Below are 19,466 nucleotides of genomic sequence, written 5' to 3'. Positions count from 1 at the left end.
TCACCATAGCAACTGATTTTCCTTAGCAACGCACATAAAATTTAAAGTTGTATGATTAAATTGCACTGGAATGAGAACCTAATGCAAATATACCAATATATGATTTTCTACTGATATGTTGAATCCAATGAAGACATCAGGTTTAACTATATAACCATAGCAACCAGTTTTCCCTAGCAACAAGCAAACATTTCAAACTGTACAATTCCAATTGCCTTCAAATGAGAATATAATACAAATATATCAACATGTAATTATTTACTAACATGTCGGACCTATGGAAGACAATATGTTTACACATATCACCATAGCAACCACTTTCCCTAACAACACTTAAAATATTTATTTGTACAATGCCATTGCACTGAAACGAGTATATAATTGAAAAATATCACCATATGAATCATGATTCTCTACTGACATGCCATACCCATTGAAGACAATGAGTTTAATTATATCACCATATAATATTCTCTCTCTCTCTCTCTCTTTCTCTCTCTCTCTCTCTCTCTCTCTCTCTCTCTCTCTCTCTCTCTCTCTCTCTCTCTCTCTCCTGCATCTTTATAATTATTCTACATTCATGCTTGAGTGAGTCTCTCTTTATGTACAATTTTGCTGCAAGTACATTTTCCTGGTACTCCTCAAGCTATGAAATCTTGTCATTATCCAAGGTGAAGATGACGAACAGTGATCAATCTCATAACAATCTCATTATCTGGTTAATAGGCCTTCCGGAAGGAATTATCAATATTGGGGGTCTCACTATGTAGACAGTCTTCTGAGGGGAAGTTATCACTACGGTATAAGACCGCCATATGAATTAAGTGTCAACCTCTAATTCATTTATATGGCATGCCGACCGACAAATAATGAGCGGTGACCGTCAGTTCAATGAATATTAATTCTATGCCCTATCGGCTTCCGTTCATTCTTGAACAAAGATACAAACATAAGACATGGTTTACTTCAAACATTGTATTCCACAAACAACGCTATTTTTACAAATGAAAAGTGAAGATAATTAACAGTGATCAATCTTATAACTTGCATAATCAATATAAAATAAAGGGTTATGCAAACACGGGCCCTTGGATATACCAGAGGTGAGATCAAGTGCCTACCATAAGTAAGCATCCCCTATCGACCGGTGACACCCGTCGTGAGTCCTATATCTTGATCAGGCAAACTGAGTTATCCATAGTCAAAATCAGTGTACCAAAACGGCCAAGCAACTCGTATGAAACACGTCAGACAGCATTTGACCCAATCATAGGTTGTATTGACAAACTAGATCGTTATAACGACCATAGAACTTGCGAAATGCTGACATTAAACGAGAATGTTAAAACCTCTGCACCATCAACTTGATTGTAAGTAGCCTGCTTCGATTAAAACACTTGTCATAAGCAGAACAGGTTCTTGCGTATCGAATAAGCTATGAGACATAAACACCATATGCAGGTAATAATAGAATGCTGCTAGATAAATATGGGAAGCTGACAAGGGAGAAGCTGAAATCATCTGAGTTCTGAAAAAGAACTCGAAACAATTGCATGGACACAATTTTTAGTCCTACGCTGGAATTTATTTTACCCTGACAAATTACTTAAATTACATGAAATAGGGTTATGGAGTGCGCAAAATCAATTCAATTTCAAATAATTTCCCCCACCCACACTATTATCGAAATTACATGATTACAACAGCAAGGAAGAAAAACCACTCCACGAAAAGTACAAGTCTTGTTCGATTGCACTGCATATTTTATGGACAGGGCAACCTCATAATTTATCTGGTATGTTTATACGAATGACATATACATACGTTTTCGTGATCATTCAAACACCATTTCTACATGTATTAAATTTTTTTTAAGCAAAACATACGTTTATGTCAACAGAAAAGCTTAGGAGAGGGAGGAAGTCTTAAAATTTAAAAAGGCCCGTGTTTGCCCAACTCTCTATTTTGTATTTCTTATTGTAGATAGAGATTGATCACTGTTGTCACACACACACACACACACACACACACACACACACACACACACACAGTGGGACGAAATTTTGTGAAATATCTAAGTTTAATTAATTATAATTATTCAATTAAATATCATAATTGTATAAATGTATACAAAAGCATGTTCACTTACTCAAAATCGATGAGATTTCTATCAGATAGAGCATGCCAAATTATGTTGCATTATGATGTGTATATGTAATGTGGTTACAGTACAGGTACACACACACACACTCGTGTAATGATATGAAATCTTATCTCATACATGTGGTGTATATTGCAAATGAAATAAAGTATTAGCTTTATCACACGCCCGTTTGATAAAGTCCAAACTACTTTTGACACTGTCCCTGCTTGAATGACATATTTTCTGTGTTGATTCATATCGATGCATGAAATAAACCTAAAACTTCTTATTCTGTATTTATTTAGAATTTCTTTTATAGCAAAATTAAAATGATATCCCCAACATATAATGCACGTTTCCGGCCATAATATGTCAACTCGATCAATAACTACTCAAAAATATTACGATAAGTAAAGAAAGAGATATCCACACTATTGTCAAGGAACCAACCGCCTACTGGACAGATCTAATCGAAAGTACCTCGACATACTGCGGTACTAAGCCACCACAAGCACAGTCTCTTTTCTTTGGAGCCATATTGAATGTAATAAATCTCAACAGATTTACTTACTAACTTATTAAAGTGCCTCAGGATTTCCTCTCGCCCCCAGATTTAAAGAAAGCACGTGAAGAAGAACCAAATGCACAAACGCCTCTACTTTTTATTGTAAACTGTTGAACTTTCTAATAACGCTGCATTAAAATATTATTTTCATTCATCGTTGTTACACATGTTTATTAAAAAAAGACGGCGACATTAAAGGCATAGGGTCTAAGATGTCGGTAAAATTTTGCATGTTCCAAAACGGTGGCCAGATTTAAGATCATAACTAGAAAATCACACAGAGTTCTTCAGAATGTTTACAAACACATTGGATACGATAGTAATTACAAAATAATTCCCTGTTCTCATTTGCCGAAACCGGTACCCTGTTGATTTCGCATCTCTTATGTTTGTGTGTAGCCATCAATCAGTGGGGTACCAGTTTAATATATTGTCCTCCAGACAACATTTTTATAAAGGGCTAAACATCAAAATGACTTCAATTTCAAAGTGCTGCAGCTATAGATAACTCATAATTAATACTATAAATTTGTTTTTTGAAGTTCTTCTTGCAAAATATTGTGATGTCATTTTTGAGAAACAAGATATACCCTATCCCTTTAAACTTTGATCAGAAGGTCAGGCTCACGTCAAAAAATAAATACTCGGTAAATAGTTGTTATTTTGTTGGAATGGCAAACTCATTATTAATCACAAAGTACATCCCTTCTAAAACAATTGTACGACGGCTGAGCCACATATTCGAAAACAAATTCAATCAGCTGTTTCTGCCATACTAGGGATCATCTCAAAATTAAGCGAAAAGAAGACGTATGAAATAAATAGAACATCTATAATTGCGTATTTTGATATTTTGGTTTATCTAACAAGTTGATATGGTGTATTGATTCGCTCGGGAAGTCTCGTGAATGAATACACCATATCAACTTGTTGGATAAACCAAATTTTAAAGCACACAATATAGATACCCTCTTTCTCTAACATCTATCTAAGTTTAAACAATTACTGTAACAATACCTCCTAGGCACCTGATCCCACCTCTGGTGTGTCCAGGGGTCCGTGTTTGCCCAACTATCTATTTTGTATTGCTTGTAGGAGTTATGAGATTGATCACTGTTCGTTATCTTCACCTTGCATGTATACTAAAGCATGATCACTCAGTAAAATTCAATTAGATTTGAATCAGATAAAACATGCCTAAATTTGATAGTGTTTGGGGAATACAATTTTTAAATTTCATTTTTAAAGAATCTAACTGCACGATTATTTTTGTCTTGTGAAGACAAAGACAATGATATGAGGCACATTGGAATAACTTCAAAATTAAAAGTTTCATTGCTTAAAAGCTTAATTTCCTAGGCGGCTGGATGAAAATAAAATCGACTCCGAAATCTTTATTTATTTATATTCTTAAAAGATAGTTATATCAATTTCTTTATCTTGTCCAGACAAGGAGGAAGGTATAATACAATTACTTGTAGGATCAATGATGCAGGAGTTCCAACAGTCTCGTTTAAAATCCGCATTTCATAAATTCTATGGCCATTATATCGATCTAGTTTCCCATTACAACCTATCATTGGGTCAAATTCTGTCTGACGTGTTTCATACCGATTGTTATGCTGTTCTTGACATATTGATTTTGGCTAAGGATAGCTCCGTTTACCTTATCAAGATATAGGGCTCACGGCGGGTGTCAACGGTCGACAGAGAATCTTACTCCTCCTAGGTACCTGATCCCACCTCTGGTATATCCAGGGATCCGTGTTTTCCCAACTCTCTATTTTGTATTGCTTATAGAAGTTATGCGATTGATCACTGTTCGTTATCTTCACCTTTCATAACAAAAGAGTTCTCCCCTAATATTGATTTTGGACATCGTCATTTTCAAGCGTGTTAACAGATATGGTTTTGAGGTCTACATGTTAGTTTTCTACCTAGAATTTTATTTTAGGTGTCAGTTTGTTCGTCTCATGGAGACAAAAACATTGATAGATTGCAATAATTTAGAAAATCAGAGACAAAAAAATATTTTTATTGCCAGCTGAAAAATGTCCAAATCTAAAAGACAGTGTTTTGGGAACTAAAATCTTTACTTTTCACCCTAAAAAGAATCTAATTGCACCAATTTTTTTTTGTCTTGTCAAGACAAAGAAAATAATATAAAGCATATTGAAATGACTTCAATATTAGATTTTTCTTTGTTTAAAAGCTGTTCATTTCCTAGGTGGATAAATGAAAATAACCAAATTGACTCAAAAATCTTTATTAATATTTTGAGATACTTCGCAGCACTGTTAAGGCAGGTCTAAATATTATGAGAGTGAAAAATCCGCGAAAATAGGTAATATGACGTCACAATCAGATTTATTTCTGACGTCTGGTAACAAATATTCCATAATAAGAGATGATGTTGTTAAAATTTACGAACAATTTTATTGTTATATCATGCAATTATGTAATAAATAATATTGAAGCTCTTATATCAAATAATTAATCTACATAAACATTAAAACGGCCTTGTCATTCATTCCACCCGGTTGAAGTCCACGCATGCGCACCTCGAAATCGGCGTCTCATGCGAGCTTGTCACGACACAATGTCGAAGAAGATGGATGCATTGGCCACTTGGTGTTATTGCAAAGTTTACGGCTACAACAATGTGTCATGATTGTCATCCGACAAAAAGGGTATGTTTATATGTCATTTTACTCCATTATGCCCTTTTGATATTATATTCTTTGTATTTCTGTCCTTTCAATGTATACAAAAGCTTCGACCTACCGAAAGTTATCGTGAGCACATGGCATGCGTTGATGCATCGTCAGTTTCTGAATCGGAGAGCATGGACTGTCATGGGTTTTAATGTTGTTGAATATGGTTGTGAAATGTTTTCATTTTCCGTCACGATATTTAACATTCACTGCAATATTTTATATTTTTTCTTATTCTATAACTTATTTTAGGATTTTCATGTATTTAAAAGTGAAAATAAAAAAACTTACGACCTCCAGAGGCTCGTCATGAATTGACCCGCTCTATTCTATATTTAAACAAGGCTATAGGGGGGTTTAAATTAGCCACACGACACCCTTTTATTTAATAGCAAATAGAATAATGTGTATTTGCTATGAAATGATTGATTTTTAAAGCATATGGGTTCCATTCTTTATATATAAATTTATTATATACCCATCAATGTATCGTTCGTTGATACTGTGGATTTCACAGTGTGTGATCTGGTTTTCCGGATCACCACACTGTGGTTTTCTGATTCCGAATCGGTATCCTCTGAAACTGAAGCCGTCACAATGATGTCACAGTGCACAACGCAACGTTATTTGTGGAAAATATTGACCGCGTCACAAAACAGAACTGCGTACACAAAACATAATTTCATGGTATGTCTGTGTTTTTGATAATTTGGATTACATTTATTATCGTATAAATGTGGATTTAAAAGGCAGAAGGGGGTATATAATAAATTTATCATTACTACAGTAACTTGATCCGAAGAGTTGGATTACGTCTCGTTGACAGGCGCGGATCATCAGATCAAACTCGACGCTTCGTGTCTCGTGTGATCTGATGATCCGCGCCTGTCAACTCGACGTGATCCGACTCTTAGGATCAAGTTACTGTAGTAATAATATATATGTCTCAAAATAATTAAGACTGGATATATAAATACCATTACAAAAAAAATATAGTTTAGAGCTTATATGAGTGAACAATATATGCATCGTTCTGAATTCTGGTACATTGTTGAAAGAGGTTTATCAATAAAATGATTACATGTCCCCTTAGGCATTGAAAACAATCATTTACACTTATTCAGACTTAGTTGACTATCTAAAACAATTTTGTAATGACTTAAACTAGAACTGGACTTGTAGGTGTTTTTGTTTGTTACACTCAATTGATAATGGAATTGGTGTTGTCTATAAAACAATGCTTTGGAGACGGTAGTGCAATGAAAAAGTCAACACAATCCTTAGAAATTTTGCTGCATTAAGATTGGTAAATTATGTCAGTCGTTTACCGCAAGTAGTCATATGCCAAGGCCCGTTGATGATTGAAGAAATGTTACAAAGTACATTGTTGGAGAAAAATGGCAGCCCCTCTCATGCTTGATGGTTTTGGGGTGGGGGGGGTACTTTTGGTTAAGTTGATTTACGCAAAAATTAATTTTCAAAATACTGAATCACGTGTGTACATTAGAAAACAGATTTCAACAGAAATATGACTTATACGGATACAATATAATAACATGTTCCATTCAGTACACCTGATGTACATAAATTATTTGTGTCCGCAGTATGTAAGGATTGTGTCAAGTAAATAATTGTATGTGTTGGTTGCACATGTAATTTCTGGCATATTACATAGTGGTGTGGGGGTGTCGGTTGGTGAAGATTTTGACTCTTCATAACTCGGAAGTTCATGGGTCCTTTATAAATCTTCGAGAGATCAAAATTTGAGTCAAATCTGGAAATCACCATTATTAACAACCTGAGTGCATATTTACAGCATTCTGGCATTGTTTTGACACATTGTCCAAGGTTCCTATTTCAGGTACATGGAATGTTATCTGGCATAAATTTATAAGAATATTTTTTAATGTGTTTTTTTTTTCATTTTTGTCGTGTCTCGTCCATAATGACTTTAATTGTTGTGACTGACTACACAGACCACAATCATCACAATTTTCAGTCACTTGCACAAAGCACACATTCTAGTAAATTACAAATATTCTTTGACATGTTTGTAAATTTTATTCTCAAAATTACTGTTTCATTCTAGCCTTATAAAGTGGGCTGTATTTGAATTATAAGGAAAACAAGTTGCAGTAGGAGGGTTCAGTTAACCAATGAAGCAATTAACTATCCACCCTACAAGAAAACACATGGGATATGTTACCCATAAAACCAACTAATTAACACAGCTGAGTTAGCCCTGGCATTCAGTGTTATCCAGGTTAGCTCTAAGCAGAAATGATGATATGCATTAGTGATGATGTGTATACACTACCATCAGTTCGAGAGATCAAGAGTGAAAACCAATGAATTATGTTTTATGGGACCCAAATTTCATTTTGAGAGACCGAAGTTCAAGTCGGTATGAGTCACCTGTATATTAAGCACAAATATAGCAATGAACTTTTAAAGAATCATATTAACTATGTATCATTATTATTATTGTGTGTATATATATATATATATATATATATATATATATATATATATATATATATACACACACACACAGGGCTTGAAGCTAACTTTTTATGTCATCAGTTCAGACGAACTGATGGAGTATAATTTCAAGTAGTCCGCAGAAAAATTTACCACTCCAACAGAGTTTTCCTAGAAATAATTAAACATATTTCGTTAATTTTATTAAAATGATCGATATATAACTCGATATGCCTCAGACTATTGTAACACTTAAATGTGGGATTTATATTTACAATTCAGATTCGTCTGATACTACAGATCGAATCATGCCAAATGTGTGTATAAAATTTCATAAGTATATTTTCCAAAATGATGCTTTAGAAAATTAACCAGTACCATCGGACTGACTAAAACAAATGTATGTCAGTCCGACAGACTTTTAACCAGTCACAGACGGACAATCATATGTTTATTTCGAGCCCTGTATATATTATATGTATATATATGAAGAAAAAACCCATGAAATAATTTGTTAGGTTGATTAATTCTTTTTAATCATATTAATATAAGAAAAATAATTGGTAAAATTGCACGGGAAGCAACAACCAATGATTAATTATAAAAATTAACTGATGTCCCATCACTAATTAATTCTTGCCAATTTCAAAATTTATATAACAAATAAAATGGTAGCTGTACATGTATCAGTTAATTCGAATGCTATGAAAAATACAAAGGTACAGATAAGAAAATATTTTAAATATCAATTGAAAATACAGGTAAACATGGTAAATAAGGAAAATGTTGTAGTCAAAAAGTAGATGTATAGGAACATAAATACATTGAGTAACAGCAGTGGCAGCATGATCCTTTTGATTTGCAGCACCAACAAGTTTTTGGTAGAAAATGTGACCTGGTTTACTCAAAACACCATACTGATTAACCTATTTAGATATATATTTTAAAGTTCATGGAAGGGACTGTTTAAGATCAAAATAAAATAGATGTACATGATTCCAGTTCCCAAACCCTATACCTTCATTTTCACTGTCCATCCTAAATATTTTATTGACGATAAAAATCTGGAAATTTTAAGTCTTTCTTAAAAAACTAAATATAGTTCCAGAGCAGAATTTGTCAAGATCATGAACATTGCATTCCTTATTTAAACTTGTGGTGTTTTCATTAAAGACCATCAATCTCTCTAAATCATGTCTGATAGACATGATAGAAGGATCCTTCCAAATTGAAAAATAAGTAACTTTTTCCTATTCCTATTTTTCCACAACAAGCGTAATTGAAGAATAATAATTTTGAAATTTCATGATTACAGTTGCAATTGAATTGCTTCTTTTATGAGTAGAAATTGATTAAATTACAATTACTTCATCCTAATCATAACTTTTCTAAAAAAAAAAAAAAAGTGATCAGAAAATAATCATGATTAAAGTAAAATTTGTAGCTGTAATCAAGGTAAATGATTGAATTATATTACAGGTATCTTAACTTGTAATCAATTACAGCTCCCTACATCCCCCCCCCAAAAAAAAAACCCCATTCCTGTATATACATGTAATACATCTAAAATTGTATCATGACATGGTGGTCTGTTGTTGTATTGATTTGAGGAAATCTCGCTTTTAAGTATAAGTACCTACATACGGTAAAGGAGATAAACTGTGAATAAAATATCAGAAATTTAATTATAATTTATGTTTTTTGTACAAGGGTACGTATTTGCAAGCGACTTGCTGAAAAAATTCCTCAAATCAGGCAGATAGTTTTGTATGAGAAATGAGTCATCTTTAGCATCACTAATTTATATGTACTACAAGAGTTGTCCAAGTGACACTTCATTTGCGTAACTTCTTTTTCTGAAGTGTTCCAAATTTTTATAGCTCCAATTTCCCATATGAACAAGTAAGATTTATTTATGAATTGGTCACCTATAATTAAAATTATTTGATATTGTAACTCACCCCTAAGACACCTCGCCCCCTCTTTTGAGATAACTCGCCCCTTCATACAACACATCTCTACAATTATTTTGCTTGGTCTAAAATCCAAGAGATGCATCAGCAAAAATTAATGAATTTATAATAGATAGTATAAGTATCACAGACAAAAAGACCTGTTCACATAAACACTGAACTTCCTGTCTTTTTATGTAAGATCAAAGATTTCAGTGAAAATCCAGTGTTTGAATTCAGTAAATTCATCATCACTTTTATTTAAAATACAAAATTACAACAGAGGGTTTGGTAGGGAAAGTATTAGCTTGGTCTTCCGCTGACATAGTATAATTTATCAATAATCTGTGTCTGTTGTTGTTAAATCTATTTGTTTGATTTCCCCCAAGCTGTTAATATTTACTTCAAGGTACTTAATTATCATCTGAGTACTTTTCACTTTGAAATTGCCGCATAAAAAGAAACAGTAAAACAAAGCTGTTATAAAATTTCTAAAATGGTGAGTTTATGATCTTTAACGAGAATTAGTTGAGAAATGCATGAAGATAATTACATGTATCAGAATATTCATGCTTCACATTTACACTTTAATAATTGTAGTATACATACTGTAATTGATAAAACACACACACACACACATTACCACCCCCCCCCCCCACCCCAAATACACAAATACTGTCAATATTGGATATATTTAATAAATTACCTGAAGATCAGTAATTGTAATTTTCCTAGTCAATTTTTGAAAAATATATCATTTTTTTCTGAAATGCACTTAAATCAAATTTGTGTATCATTCTATTCCACATTGTTATCTAATAAAAGTATTAAAAGAGTATGAGTATTCATTTCAGATTGTTAGAGTTAAAACTACTGAATGTTATTGAACAATATAACTGGTCGAATTGACAAAAAATTAATGTCAACAGTTTTATACATATACTTTACACATGTATGTATATAACAGGATGTGGTTGTAATTTCCCCCATGACCTTTGACCTAGCATGGTGTGTTACATGTGCAAAAACTATTTTCCATATATGCAGGTATCTTTGAAGATTCACTTTAGAATGTCATAGAAAATGTGGTGTACATATTAATCATAATAAAAGATTCACTTTTTTGAAAAACACTAGAACCATTAGTTTATTTGGTTTGCCTTAATGATACATCCCCCAGTGGTTCAAAAGCATTTCTGCATAAATCATATGTTGCATATCAGCAGCGTATTGTTTTTCCTTAAGTTCTCTATGCTTTTTACTGATCATGATTTGTATTGTTGCTAGAGACTTGTCATAGGATTGCTGGAAGGACTTGTCATTTTTGATTAGCCTTCTGTACTTATGGAATTCATCAACTTCTTTCACATGTCCCAAAACAATGTTCACTAGGTCATCAGTGGTGTATTTTGATGCTGAAAGTAAGAGAAAAAGCACATGATAATTTTTCATTTTTTTTTTTTATATTTTTAAAAATGTTTTTTATTATTTTTCAACATTCTGTACATAGTTCATGGTATACCTTCATAATATATACATGTAATATAGAATTACAGATCATACTCTTAAGAATAATTTGTCCATTTTAATTAATGTTCACATATTGTGAATTGAAGGTAAGAAAAATAACTTAAAGGACACAACGCATGTTTCTAAACTTTTTCATTTTTTCAGCAAAATCAATTCTTTTCAAGCCTAAAACTACTTTAAATATGTTTTCAATGAAATATTTTGCGTAGTTTTCGAGTATGAAAGCGATGAAATTCAAATCTTGCGATATGCATATTTACTTTCGCTATTTTATGCGCCATTACATGTGACGTCATATGCGTCCTCGGGTTTAAAAAAAATCTATTAGCCATTCCATAAACAGATTAGATTTAATCGACAAAAAACCAATTATCACATTAATGGCTTTGTGTATGCACTGGTGGCGAAAACATATAAAACTCGGGAAATTTGTCAACATCAATTTAAATGTTGCCCATGCATGGTGAATAAATTAGGCCCCTAAAAGCTGAGTTTTAAATAATATGTCACAGTACTTTCACAATCCGAAGGGCGCATGTGACGTCACTGTACCACGTGACTACCTACCTAATTAACTAGACTTTTTTTTAAATCAGGACTTAGATTTAAGTCTGTATTGTGGTTAATTATCGCAAAATGTCGGCGAACGAACTATTAGAATTAGTTACTATAAGCATAAAGAAGACAAAATGCATGTAATTTTGTATACTTTGAAAACATGACATGTGTCCTTTAATGACAAGTTTCATTTGATATTTCAAACAGACAAAAGGCTCTGTAATCAATATAAATATGTATACATGCATGTGTTCTTACTTGATTTAAATCGCTTGGAACAGGGGGTCTGTTTTCCATCCGACAGAAATAGTTGTTTCCTGTCCCCTTTTTTTACATGGTTACCTTTTTCAATATAACAATGATGAAATTAATTTGCAGCAACTAATTTTCACTACCGCAACTGAACATTTTCAAATCTAATCTTTTTACCAAGGGTAAAGCGAGGCCATAATAGGGGATCAAAATTTTACACACAAATATATAGGAAAAATCTTTGAATGTGAGCTTAGGTGACTCAGGTGAAAGATGTGGCCCATGGACATCGGGTTAATGTTTACTATACTTAACTAAACTATTTATAAGAGCCAGCATAAATTTGAATGTTGATGAGCTATAATAAAACCATTTTTTGTGTACAATAATTCTTGTTTAATTGATAATTTAGCTGTTTAGTTAGATTGTGCAAATAGCAAATATCTGCAAATAGCAAATATCTGCAAACTATATACACTAATAGTCACTGTTGAATATGTGTACAAGTAGAAAACTGAATTTCATGGTAAGATTTTATTATTTCTCTCTTGGGGGGGGGGGGGTATTGATTTTGTACTTTCTGTCTGTCAATCACTACATGTTGTGAACACTCCTGGCTTCTCATCCTTATTCGATAGACTAAAACTTTGTATAATGCTTCATTACTATTTGTGGATGTGCATATTTGTCGGTACATGAGTATTCAATTATTTTCCATAAGAATGAGGTTCTATCAATAAGATAATATTTGTAAACATCATTCTGCATATTTCAGGTTACAGCCAGTGAATGTTATGACTGCATGAACTATCATGGTCTGCAAGCATCATGTAACCTGGACATCCAACTAGCCAAGAAACAATGCAGTGGTGGATCCAGAATTTGTTAAATGGTAGGGTTATATAGGTTGGGGGGTCTGGGACTGCATTAAAGTCCACTGGTGGGGGGCCAAGGGGCAAGACTCGAGGGTTTGGGGCTTTTTAGGTAATTTTTTTTTATTATTTTAACTATAATTTATTAAGAAATGAATCTTGTAATTCTTATCATGATGCATCATGCAGGTATCAAGTTGTGGAAAATTGGATGAAAAATTTTATCACTGTGCATTAATGAAAAAGTGTCCTGTACAGTTTTCCCTATGATACCGTCATCAATAAAAGAATTATGAGATTGATTTAATTTATATCATTCAATATTTTAAAACATCGAGTTTGAATAATAAAACATGATTTTGTTTTCAAATTCATATGATGTATCAATACATAACATAGAGTCAAAATCCGGTCTCTTTGATGCAGAAATCAAAATCACCATAATTTCATTAAAACAATAAATATTAAATGATTACATATTAAATTATATTTAAATTAACAAAACTGCGTACACAAAACATAATTTCATAGTATGTCTAATTTTTTGATAATTATACCTCCCGAACAAAGTTCTGGGGGGTATATAGGAATCACTCTGTCTGTCCGTCCGTTTGTCCGTCTGTCTGTCTCCAGATTCGTGTCCGGGCCATAACTTCTTTGTTCTTTGACATAGGCATACCATATTTGACACATGAGTGTATCACCATGAGACTATGTGTCATGTACATTTATGACCTTGACCTTTGATTTCAAGGTCTAAATTATAGGTTTATGCCATGGATTTGTGTTCGGACTATATCTTCCATTTCCTTCTACAAAGGCATACTATATTTTTACACTCAAGAAAGAGGTAATGTATGCCTATTAACAACACCCTTTGGGAGATTGGGGTAAGCGGGGGGTATTCTTAGTGAGCATTGCTCACAGTACCTCTTGTTTGGATTACATTTAGTATCTTATGAATGTGGATTTAAAATGTATAAGGGGGTATATAATAAATTTATCATTACTACAATAATTTAATCTGAAGAGTTGGATCACATCTCGTTGACAGGTGCGGAACATCAGATCAAACCCGACGCAAAGCGTCTCGTATGATCTGATGATCCACTCCTGTCAATTCGACGTGATCCAACTCTTTAGATCAAGTTACTGTAGTAATGATATATATATATATATATATATATATATATATATATATATATATATATATATCAAAAGAATTACTTGTCAAGAAACTTTACTTCCTCCATAATATAATTAGACAACATACTTATTTGCAGCATGAAAGACAAAAGACTCACCATCAGGATTGTGAAGTGCACAGGAATCCTGGGAGTTTGGTTGACCATTAACACAAATGGTATTAATGTAGGCATCTGAGGAGAAATAGTTCCTAGTTAGTGAAGGAAGAACTGGGTAGGTACATTATTGTAGGAATATTTGATATTACAGTATGAAAGTCTTACCATCAGGATTCTGGGGCGTGCAGGAATCCTGGGAGTTTGGTTGACCATCGACACAAATGGTATTAATGTAGGCATCTGAGGAGAAATAGTTCCTAGTTAGTGAAGGAAGAACTGGGTAGGTACATTATTGTAAGAATATTTGATATTACAGTATGAAAGTCTTACCATCAGGATTCTGGGGCGTGCAGGAATCCTGGCAGTTTGGTTGACCATTGACACAAATGGCATTACTGTAGGCATCTGAGGAGAAATAGTTCCTAGTTAGTGAAGGAAGAACTGGGTAGGTACATTATTGTAAGAATATTTGATATTACAGTATGAAAGTCTTACCATCAGGATTCTGGGGCGTGCAGGAATCCTGGCAGTTTGGTTGACCATTGACACAAATGATATTAATGTAGGCATCTGAGGAGAAATAGTTCCTAGTTAGTGAAGGAAGAACTGGGTAGGTACATTATTGTAGGAGTATTTGATATTACAGTATGAAAGTCTTACCATCAGGATTCTGGGGCGTGCAGGAATCCTGGGAGTTTGGTTGACCATTGACACAAATGGCATTAATGTAGGCATCTGAGGAGAAATAGTTCCTAGTCAGTGAAGGAAGAACTGGGTAGGTACATTATTGTAAGAATATTTGATATTACAGTATGAAAGTCTTACCATCAGGATTCTGGGGCGTGCAGGAATCCTGGCAGTTTGGTTGACCATTGACACAAATGGCATTACTGTAGGCATCTGAGGAGAAATAGTTCCTAGTCAGTGAAGGAAGAACTGGGTAGGTACATTATTGTAAGAATATTTGATATTACAGTATGAAAGTCTTACCATCAGGATTCTGGGGCGTGCAGGAATCCTGGCAGTTTGGTTGACCATTGACACAAATGGCATTACTGTAGGCATCTGAGGAGAAATAGTTCCTAGTTAGTGAAGGAAGAACTGGGTAGGTACATTATTGTAGGAATATTTGATATCACAGTATGAAAGTCTTACCATCAGGATTCTGGGGCGTGCAGGAATCCTGGCAGTTTGGTTGACCATCGACACAAATGGTATTAATGTAGGCATCTGAGGAGAAATAGTTCCTAGTTAGTGAAGGAAGAACTGGGTAGGTACATTATTGTAGGAATATTTGATATCACAGTATGAAAGTCTTACCATCAGGATTCTGGGGCGTGCAGGAATCCTGGCAGTTTGGTTGACCATTGACACAAATGGCATTAATGTAGGCATCTGAGGAGAAAAGGTTTTGAAATTAGTGAAGAACTGGGTAGGTATTGTAGGAATATTTACTTGCAGTAGCAAGGTATTTTGAAAACTGGGAAGAATTAATATAGTATTCTCATTCATAATCAAGACTGAAATTTTTGATTTCTTATAAGATTCATATTACTTCATTTATAATTTTTCTGAATGTATTTAAAGATGTACGATGATGTATTGTAGATTAATACCAGCAATTCCTCGTAACGGCATGTCAAGGGCAATCCTTTGTGGGCCTTCAACTTTGGAGGAAACAACATCTTCATGATTCATGGTTCCATGGAGTCCTGGGTAAATTAAACATAAGTTGTGTTCTGTTTATAAATGGGATTTAAATGAAGCGTTTAAAGTTAACTCTAAATTGTCATCACTGTTGGCAATCTAGATATGTTCTGATTTGCCCACATGTTGCCTAAAAGGTCTCTATGTAGTGATTATATGATTTTATATTGTTGAATTGTCACATAATTTAGACTGAGTAATGCAATTACATGTAATATTTGTTGGATGGTTATTCTTATGTTCAACATTGTAGGTTATACCTGACACTGTTTGCACTGACTGACAAGCTGTCTCTTCCTGTTCATCTTCCATGCGCTGATCTTTATTCATCTGGAGGTTGTCCTCAAGACATAGTTCAAGAAGTCCTGGAGATTAATAAACGAGACGTGAAATACTAGATGAAAATATATATGCACATTTAGTATCCACCATTTTGTTTTTGTAATTGGACAACATTTTTGTATTCATAGCTATTGTTTTTATCATTTTGTTTTAAATTATTTTTATTTCAATTTGTTAAATTCAGTTTTTAGTTCAAGGTTGAATTTGTGCTTACTTTCATTTCTAATCACTTTTGGCTTCTTCCCACTAAATGTCTTCAGTTTCAACAGTGGCAATTGAATGTCCCCGTTTCCAAATGCAGCTACACATTTTGCCCATGAATTCTCCAGGAGTTTGGTAGTGTCAGCAAAGGTGTCGGTACGGAAATGTTGAGATGAAGTATTAAGTTGATAAGGACCACCATGATTAGGACTATCGTGAAAAACGATCTCATCTCCATCCAAATGCCACCAGATGTTTTCTCCTTCTAGCAGGAAATCGGCGATTCTCTCACAGTGTGTTTGAAACAGATATGGTCTTGCCCTTAGCATCTCAACTGGAAATCTAGTGTTTTCAGCTGCAGGAAGTAAACGAGCCTGTTGTGTTATCGTTGATTCCTGTTTCTTGTAGCTAGAGAATCTGTTTTGTTGTTGTTGGGCATTGAACCTCACAATGGCATTGTCTATTATTTTCCCACATTGTCGGTTGGAGGTGTTGAGAGAAATTCTTCTCATGTCTCCGAAGGAGCGTTCTTGCTGTTCTGGGATGAGAGATCTCAGGCAAAAGATTCGGAATATCTGAGGAGCATGGACAGTTAAACAATGAAAATGACATCCATAGAATTTCCGAAGGGTTACCTTATTGGGATTGCCGATGACTGTTTTGCATAGAGTGCTGAAGAGAAAGCATTGATTGTATAATCTGAGGATTGATTTTGGAGATCTTTCTTTGTAGTGGCTGTAGCATATTGATATGATTTCAACTAAAGAATTGCAGAGAAGGAAGATGTCTTTAGAAATGGAGTTTGCTGTGAATTTTTGATGGGCAAATTTGGTAAGTTTAACAGCAAAAAGTCTGGCATCAGATCCTTTTAGTTGATTTTTGTCGCCTATAGTAGCATTAGCAAACTTCTGAAATTCATTTTCAACCACTTTGTCCTTAATGTGTGATGGAAGCTCAGTTATCAAGTTTTGAACAATGTTTGTCAGGTCGTGTAACGGTTCACATGGTGGTATCTCATACTTAGACAAAGAAAGAGAATTAATGTCGCTGCTTAAGAGTGGTGGAGGTCTCTGGATTCCATGCAGAGCTGTTGCTAGTTCTTCCCTCATTTCTCCTACAGCTTTCCTAAAGGTGTCGAAACCCCTGGCCTCCAGTTCATCAATGAGTTCTTCTTTTTTCAGATGAGTGAGAGGATTTATGTTGGTGTTTGAAAAATCCTTCCAATGAACTCCAGCTCTGAAGATCTCCATTCTCCTACCAAGTGTTAGAGGTGTGAATTGGAAGGCACACTCTAAGTTGGGGTGTTCTCTAACAGAAATACCACAGAGACAGCTATAGTGACCTCCACGTTGATGTCCAGCCTCAAACTGTCTGGCAGGGCCATCACCACTGAATACACGAAGAACATCATGAATTGCAGTGCCCTGATGATAAGTGGGAAGGTGGATGGAGTTGATGTCTTCTAGTCTGGTTGATGTGTAGGAAAGCTGGTCAACATCACTGGATTTGGACTGCCCCAAGATATACAAGTATGGCTTCTCCACTACAGACTGAACATCAACTGGAGGGTTGTCGGGGTACTTCTGTTGGAATTCCTCATCTGTCAGGAAGATTGCAGGATCATACAGCGCAGATATCATAAAGCTGACATAGCTGTGGTTCAGTATATCTGAATGATCATGCCAGATCTTTACATTTCGTGTGTGCTCCACTTTCATCAGTTCATCCAGCGCAGATGTTGGTTCACTGGGCACATCAATCTTCAGGTTACGTAGTCTGTTGTGTACTTCTTCTGATGAAATGTTTTCATAATCTTCCTTCTTCCATCTCAGATAAGAGCCTTGGTCAATATTCATTTGGCGACGGATCCTTTCAAGGGGAATCTTTCTTCCGTACACCACCACATCAGTTTCCTGAAGTACGCCAGTTGATGTGATTCTGTTCCTTCTGTATGTTTTAGGGGCAATTTTCTCTCCTACATAAATATCCTTGTTGTTTAATCTTCTGCGAATCTCAGTGTGAAGTTTCCGTGTAGGTTGTGATGCAGGAATGGATACCTTTTTATACAACAGTTTATGGCGGGCACGTCTCACTCTCTGGATGTAATCTCTGCCACTTACTCTTTTCTCAGTGTTGAACATTGTGATGTTTATTCCAATGGACTTTGCAGCCTCCATTAACACCTGACCTGCATTGCTCGGCCGTGCTCCGGATTTGTTTCTAACGTCAAACTTGATCCCCAAATTTCTCCAGCTTACCTTTGATCCTGACGGAAGTGCTGTCATAAACTTCTTGAATTCATCTCTTTTAAAGAGGTAGTTTTCCAGGTTTCCAATATGCTTTTTTGGCTTATGGACTCCGGCTTTCAGATTTTTTATTTTGGAGGTGCTTCTGATTTGAGCAGCTTCTGTGGTCTCGAAGTAAATATCCATTCGTTCCCGATCTCTCTTGTTGTATGAATTCCCTGATGCAAGGAATGACGTGACCTCATTGTTGTTGTTGGATATTAGTCTTGAAATCTTCTCGCTGTTCTCCCTTGTTGATTTTATTTTTTGCTTTTTGTCGCTTGACAATTTTTCTGTTAAATTGTACTTCGATGTTACTGTGTTTTTCAGGTTTTTTGAAAAGTGTTCTCCATAATTGGTTCAATTATTTTCACTAACTGTTCTGCTCCATCAACCATTCTATCTGAATGCAACATTTTTATTTCTTGCGCCAGGTCATTTGTTTTAGCAATAATATTTTTTGTACTTTCACTTACAGACACATGCATGGATGCAACTTCTGGATTTTTGGCCTCACACTTAACACAGTTTTTCAAAGTATGCATTTGTTTTTCTCTTTC

At 34.5% G+C, this 19,466-nt stretch overlaps 1 protein-coding gene and 2 long non-coding RNA genes across 3 annotated transcripts; 2 read left to right on the top strand and 1 right to left on the bottom strand.

The window, feature by feature from the left end:
- Window positions 1-5,009: 5,009 nt before the first annotated feature.
- LOC130052582 (uncharacterized) lies at window positions 5,010-14,464 on the top strand. The gene is made up of 3 exons (XR_008800927.1): window positions 5,010-5,398; window positions 12,971-13,087; window positions 14,351-14,464. It is a non-coding gene; the product is annotated as an uncharacterized LOC130052582 (long non-coding RNA).
- A 52-nt stretch (window positions 14,465-14,516) lies between these two features.
- Window positions 14,517-15,754, bottom strand: LOC130053573 (uncharacterized). Its single transcript, XM_056160916.1, has 8 exons — window positions 15,692-15,754; window positions 15,527-15,554; window positions 15,362-15,436; window positions 15,197-15,271; window positions 15,032-15,106; window positions 14,867-14,941; window positions 14,702-14,776; window positions 14,517-14,611 (listed from the first exon to the last, which is right to left on the bottom strand). Exons 1-8 carry the CDS (start codon window positions 15,752-15,754, stop codon window positions 14,517-14,519), a joined length of 561 nt encoding a protein of 186 aa, XP_056016891.1.
- A 67-nt stretch (window positions 15,755-15,821) lies between these two features.
- Window positions 15,822-18,136, top strand: LOC125676908 (uncharacterized). Its single transcript, XR_008800925.1, has 2 exons — window positions 15,822-16,087; window positions 16,332-18,136. It is a non-coding gene; the product is annotated as an uncharacterized LOC125676908 (long non-coding RNA).
- The last annotated feature ends 1,330 nt before the right edge of the window (window positions 18,137-19,466 follow it).

Source organism: Ostrea edulis, chromosome 3 (assembly GCF_947568905.1).
Source record: "Ostrea edulis chromosome 3, xbOstEdul1.1, whole genome shotgun sequence".
Taxonomy (NCBI): Eukaryota; Metazoa; Mollusca; class Bivalvia; order Ostreida; family Ostreidae; genus Ostrea; species Ostrea edulis.
Note: the sequence above shows the minus strand (reverse complement) of the source record. Positions and strands in the feature narration are given on the sequence as shown.

Coding starts and splice junctions, on each gene's coding strand:
- LOC130053573 (XM_056160916.1), bottom strand. CDS start 15,754: ATGCCATTTGTGTCAATGGTCAACCAAACTGCCAGGATTCCTGCACGC. Junction 15,555..15,691: donor CACGCCCCAGAATCCTGATG/GTAAGACTTTCA, acceptor CCAAACTGCCAG/GATTCCTGCACGCCCCAGAA. Junction 14,612..14,701: donor CACGCCCCAGAATCCTGATG/GTAAGACTTTCA, acceptor ATTTCTCCTCAG/ATGCCTACATTAATACCATT.